The sequence below is a fragment of the Globicephala melas genome, chromosome 21 (genome assembly GCF_963455315.2).
Source record: "Globicephala melas chromosome 21, mGloMel1.2, whole genome shotgun sequence".
NCBI lineage: Eukaryota > Metazoa > Chordata > Mammalia > Artiodactyla > Delphinidae > Globicephala > Globicephala melas.
In genome coordinates, this window is record NC_083334.1 from 29,356,424 (window position 1) to 29,362,527 (window position 6,104).

Sequence of the window (6,104 nt, forward strand, 5' to 3'; positions counted from 1 at the left end):
CTGCACCCTGCATTCGTTAACTGGTAGCATTTTAAAGATGTTTCTAGGTAGACAAGTAAGGAACCAGAAAAAAAATTTTTACAAATATTTTGGGACCCCTGTGCTTCATTTTACAGCTAATCAGTGAATGAAGTTAAAAGAGCCTTGTCCCCACTTTCTTGGTACTAAAATGTTACCCATCTGAGTTCCATCTAGTATCATACTGGACACGCACCACCATCCCATCCCTGTCCCTGGATGAAGATCTTTAACAGACTTGTAGACTTCCAGCAGAGACCTCCTCGTGAGCCTGCAAGCGCGCTCAGCTGGGAGCCGTTGGCAGCAGCAGGCTGGTCTTCAACACCTGGCTTCCAGAGCAGGGCGGGACTCCAGGCGCTTGCGCAGGTGGTTGGCAAAGTCCACCTGGGTCTGTGAGAGGACCTGGTTGATGATAGTCTTTGGCAGCCAGCCCTAGAGTTGAAGTTAGAAGAATTTGGCCATCTTGTGGGTGACATTCCACTCTATAGACACTGCCGTGCCCGATCACACACCTGGTGGGTTGCCTAGGCTTGGCCTTCTAGCTCTGTTGGTCCGTGCCCCCGTTCAGTTGATCAGGGTCAGGGGCTGGAGGACTGCATTACTGCCCTGCTGTCATGACCGTGTCAGAAGCGCTGTCCAGGCAGATTTCAGCCCTGTCTTCCCAGTGGTGTGACCCTGAGCTAGCTACCGTACCTTCTTGGGCCTAAGTTTCCTTGTTTCTAAAAATAACTACAGAATTGAAATTTGATATGAGAAGTAAGAGGGAGCCAGTGCAGGCTTCTGAGATGATGGAATAGCAGTTAGGCCATCACTCCAGTGTCCCCTCTGCAACGGCCCAGTTCCCTCACAATGGAGGCTCTTTCCAGTTGTGTGCGGGATGATGTGGGAGCAGTAAGAGCCTACTTTGCTCACCACCGCCTGTCCCGAGCACCCCCCCACCCCGCCCCTTACCTTGAGGTCAATGTTGAGCAGCCAGGTGAGTTTGGTCTTTGAGGGGCTTCCAGCCAGGGGATGGAGCACCATGCAGGTGGGGCCGTGCTCAGCTCTGCCGGGTGAAGACACGTCAGGTCAGGGGGACAAGGCCGAGTTCTCAAACGCTGACTAGTCTTCCCAGATCTCATCAGAGAAGTGTCCTTTGCCAAGGGTGACATTTAACGGTTGGCACGGTTACCAGCTCATCAGAACAAATGCTGACTGGAGCTGAAGCCTGGAGGCCTCCTGCGGTGCCTTTTAGTCGCTGGATGATGGGGAGGTCAAGGAAGGGTCCAGGGTGGTGCTGGGGCCCCTGGGAAGCTCAGGTAGCAACGGTTCCAAGTGGTATGGGTTCTGTTTTAATCAACATTACAGGGGGACCTGAGCATACCAGCTAAACATCAGCCCTACTTTTTTTTTTTTTTTAAATCTTTATTGGGGTATAATTGCCTTACATTGTTGTGTTAGTTTCTGCTGTATCACAAAGTGAATCAGCTATATGTATACTTATGTCCCCATATCCCCTCCCTCTTGCGTCTCCCTCCCACCCTCCCTATCCCACCCCTCTAGGTGGTCACAAAGCACCGAGCTGATCTCCCTGTGCTATGCGGCTGCTTCCCACTAGCTTTATATTTTACATTTGGTAGTGTATGTATGTCCATGCCTCTCTCTCACTTTGTCCCATCAGCCCTACTTCTTGTTTTAGAAAATTACTAAGGTTCTTAAACTTGCCGGGAGGGTCAGGACAAACTGGTTATGTAAGTGTGGCCAGTCTTGTCTTCCCCGCACTGAGATGGAAAATGAGACTTCCTCTGTGAAAGGTAGCTGAGGGTAGGAACCAAGGATTGTGGTTTCTTAGAGCTGGGGATGTATCACACACTTGGCAGTTGCATGTCCCCAGCCTGTGTTAAAAAAGGGAGCTTTTGAGGCTGCTGCCAGTGTTACCTGATGACGCCCTTCTGCTCGGGCATCTCCCCGTAGTGTGTGGCCATGCCAGCCAGCACACACACGGAGCCCCGGCGCTTGGTACAGCGCACACTCACGAAGTCTCGGGGCCCCACAAGGTTTCCTGCCGCCTCTGCGGCCAACTCGTGAGTGATGACTGTGTCTTTTCCAATCTTCTGCAGGACCTGCCAGGCCACAGAGAACCAGAGTCACTACTCAGCCAGGTGGGGGGCCGAGGCACACCGCAGCTCACAGCCCCCTCCCGACTGCTGTGGCCATCCTTCTGCCTGGGCCTCCCCACCTTGATCTCCTTGACATTCGGGTTCCACTCGCCCATGGCCTCCATGTGCTCCACGAGCTCTTCGTAAAGCCTCTCCACGGGCTGGTCCACTACCACCTCCAGCCGGAACACCTTGCCCACGTCTGGGATCACTTTACTCAACACTTCGTCCCCATTCGCCTATCGGCAGGGAAGAGAGGAGCCCCAAGGGAAAGGTTAGAAAAAAATATTCCCGGCCTAGGACACGTAGACAGTGCCGGGCAAGGCAGGAGGGGAACAGCCAGGGGAACTCTCGGCTAAGCCTGAGTAAGCCTGGAACCATCTCTGATTAAGGTAGAGGAGGTCCTCCTTCCTGCTGCCTGCCTCGTACATCTGCTGAGGACTGGGGAGGTGACCTGCCTGTTCCCTGGGCCCTTTTTTCCTGGGTGTAAATGTTGATGGGTGTGGGTAAGGGCCACCTGAGAAGGCCCTTACTTGACTTCAGAAGCTCAAAGATCCTGAGAGAGACGCATCTGGGAGCAGGGAAGGTGGTTTACAACCAGCTAATTTCACACATAGGTTTATTTTAAAAGACCAATCCCTCATTTTACACCAGAGGGATGTAGGGCCAGAGAAGGTCAGTGAGATGCCCCAGGACCCTTAGCTAAGAGCATTGCTGGGCCTAGATCCCAGATTTCCCAACTCGCAAACTTGTAGTCTGTTAACTCTAAGAACTTGGAGAAGGAAAGATCTCACCTGAACTTTGGCCAATGGGCAGCATGTGAGCTTTTGGTGAAGATAAAGCGGCCAAAGTCTCGGTAGAGCCGTTGGCCTTTAACACACACCTTATTCCCAGCTCCCAGTGAAGGGGCAGTGCTCAGGAGCAGAGCGCCCCAGAGGGCCTTGGGCCACCTGTATCCCACTCCAGCCCTGTTGCGGGTGAGCCCAGGTCACCCCTGCGAGGTCAGCCATAAGGCGGGCTAACAGCACAGACACTGTGCTTCAGCATTGGAACTTCTGACCCAGGGGGATGAGGCCTGTGCTGCCCCTGGAGTCCCTGTTTTGCATGGTCTGAATGGGTGTACAGTGCATTTGGAGGGGAGCTAGGGATACGGGAAAAACGTTTCTCAAACGCAGTCTCCAGGACATCTTTGTTGGGGGAGAGGGGTATCTGGGGATATATTCTTGGGAAAGGAGAATTCTCAAAAATGCTTGCTACCCAGTGACTGTTACACAAGGCCGGACTTCTGAGAGGAGCAGAGACCCCAGCTGGCCTCGAGCATGGCCCGTGAAGAGCAAGGAGCTGTGGGTTCCTCTGCACCCGCCCTTACCTGCTGGCTCTCCTTCTTCCAGCCCTCCTGGTCACTGAGGATGCCTAGGGCCCTCTGCATGGCCTCCTCTCCCTGCTGGATATAGACCAGTTCTTGGTTGCTGTAGAGAGTGTCTTCCAGCTGAGAACCTGGACACAAAGCCACGGAGAGACTGAGCTTCCTAGCCTCCCACGAGCTTTCACCCCTTTCATCTCTGAAGAGCCCAGACCAAAGCCATATGGTCCAGCCTGCAGGTTAAGTTAGACACAGGGGACAGGGAGGGGGGTCTAGCAATGAACAATGCCATTCCCATCAAAGTGAGTGAGGACGCCTGGGGGATGCGGGGGAAGGGACCAGAGCTACATGCACATCGTTTGCCCGCCCCCCCGGAGCCCCCCGCCGCTGGTAAAAGCCCCAGAAGCCTCAGCACTTACCGAGCAGAGAGCCGCGACGCGGAACCTGGTTAATCCAGGCAGCTGGGGTCGGCCCCCCCGGGGCCCTGCGGTTCAGCTCCTGGCCAATGGCCAGCACAGCCTGGTGCCTCAGCCCTGCAGGGAAGGGAGGGAAACTGTCGCTTAGGAGCAGAAAAGCCCCTCAGAGAATGTTCCACCCCTTCATCTCATCACAGAGGAGGAAGCTGGTCTGGGGCAGAAAGTGACTTGATGAGGAATACCTCCAGGGCCAGAAACCTGCCTGCCTTCTGGGCTGGCCGGGCCTGGAGGCAGGGCCACACTCAAGCTTGCTGAAGTTTCCTTCTTGAAAGGGAGAGAAGCTTTGAACAACCTATTCTGCTACAGAAGGGGAATTACAGACACCCGTCCCCGAGGTCTGTGTGGCCTCTGCGTGAGTAACTGCTCCGTGTGCCCGGGGGTTCCCGCTGCTCTAGAGAGAACAGCCCCACGCCGGGTACAGGTCTTCCAAGTGCGGCTTCCATCTAAACAGTGGCCACCTGAACCCAATGTAATTAGAAAGGACTTGCTTAGGTTTGTCTGTGGTCCCTTCAGTGACCCTGGTTTCCGCCTCCTGACTGATGACAGCGAGACTCCCCACCTCACCCACCTTCCCTCTCTATGTGCTCCTCGGCTGTCTTACTCCCCTTTCTTGTCCTTCGCCCCGTCTCCCGCCTGCCCTGCCTCAGGCTTGCCAACACAGCTTCCTGGAGTCCAGGCTGACTCCTGCTTCTGCCACCACAGCTCGGACTTCCCTGGCACCCTTGGTACCTATCCTAGAGACAGGCAGAGTCAGGAAGAAGCCAAGACAGCTCGGAGCCCTGGAGGGGAGGCCGGGGATGACAGAGTCTGCAAGGCACCCAGGAACCTTCGTATCCAGCTGCGTTCTTCAGCGCGGGGGACACTGAGGTACGGGAGGGGAAAGGCTTGCACAGGCTCCCCCAGTGAGCAGCACCCCTGGGACCTGAGTGGCCTGTCCCCCCAGGCCCATACCTTCCCCACTAGACACTGCCTGCGGGCTCCTGGTCGGCCGGACAGGGGGGCCCCAGGAGCTCACCCTTCATGTTGCGCACGTGTCGGTAGGAGCTCCCGGCGCACAGCTTAAACGTGGCGAGGAGCATGGTTCCTTGGCGGTGGGGCAGGCGTGGAGGCTGGTGGTGGTGCTCTTGTCTCCTCTCCTGGGCCGTCAGGATTGGCCTCTGGGTCCTGCAGCCGCGGCTGGACCGTGCGTCCTGCTCCTTAAATGCCTCCAGCTGAAGGCTGTGTTTCATCATCAGGAGATAAAAAAGTCATCACTCATCGTGTAAAGGAAGGCACCAAGGATAGAAGGATTGCCTCACAAGGAGCCTTTGGCCATTTGCGGGGAGTGTGGGCGGGGGTGGGGGAAGGGCTTGGGAGGCTGGTGCCTGACCAGGCTGGATGGAGGGGAGAGAAAAAAAGGAGCAGCAGAGGTCAAGGCAATTTAGAAAAAAGTATGCACATGTGACAGTGGTTCTCAAGCAGCAAGCTGTTTAAAATGCAGCTTTGTAGCCCTCATGCTCAGAAATTCCAGATTTAACAAGTCTAGAATTGAGGCTCTGAAACCTGTATTTAAAAAAAATTTTCCCAGGTGATGGCCATGAAGGTATTCTGTGAACTGTACACTAGGCTTTGAGAAGCTCTGCCCTGGGGTAGCACCCAGGGCTTCTGATAGGGTACAGGCAGGCAGAGCTGGCAGAGGCCACCCCGCCCCAGCATGAGGGGCCCGAAGCCTCGGGAGGAACGGCGCTCCCTCCCCCCCCCCCCCCCCCCCCCCCGGTTCTGCAAGAATCGAGTCATTGCCCCTGCAGTCGCTGACCTACAGGACACCCTGAAAGGACTTCAGGAAGGTGATCAGGATGCGGCACACTGTGCTCTGGGGAGACAGGCAAGTGAGCCCTTAGACAGTTACCAATCTTACAATGCTTTAGAAAGTTCTTATGAATCTGGATTCTTACATCTTCTCATACTTAGAAAAGCACTAAAGTCATGAACGGAGAAACCCGTTGCTTGTGACCAGGAGCAACCTTCTACCAAACTGTGTGCTTGAGCGCAGGTACCCTTCCCCTAAATCACACGTAAGCCAGCGTCCCCTGTACCTCTCCCTCTTTAGAGCAGTTCCTCAGAGCTATC

General features: G+C 55.1%; 1 protein-coding gene across 1 annotated transcript; it reads right to left on the reverse strand.

Annotated features, from left to right (window-relative positions):
- Window positions 1–336: 336 nt before the first annotated feature.
- STAR (steroidogenic acute regulatory protein) lies at window positions 337–5,145 on the reverse strand. The gene is made up of 7 exons (XM_030833329.2): window positions 5,011–5,145; window positions 3,939–4,052; window positions 3,526–3,653; window positions 2,237–2,395; window positions 1,936–2,120; window positions 970–1,063; window positions 337–450 (listed from the first exon to the last, which is right to left on the reverse strand). The coding sequence occupies exons 1-7, from the start codon at window positions 5,072–5,074 to the stop codon at window positions 337–339; spliced, it is 858 nt and encodes a 285-aa protein (XP_030689189.2). The 5' UTR covers window positions 5,075–5,145.
- Between the last annotated feature and the right edge of the window lie 959 nt (window positions 5,146–6,104).

What these genes read in the sequence shown, in the direction of transcription:
- STAR (XM_030833329.2), bottom strand. Translation starts at nt 5,074, where the DNA reads ATGCTCCTCGCCACGTTTAAGCTGTGCGCCGGGAGCTCCTACCGACAC. An exon ending in CGAATGTCAAGGAGATCAAG is followed by an intron (nt 2,121 to 2,236) that starts GTGGGGAGGCCC and finishes GTGGCCTGGCAG; the next exon opens with GTCCTGCAGAAGATTGGAAA. An exon ending in GAGCAGAAGGGCGTCATCAG is followed by an intron (nt 1,064 to 1,935) that starts GTAACACTGGCA and finishes TTCACCCGGCAG; the next exon opens with AGCTGAGCACGGCCCCACCT.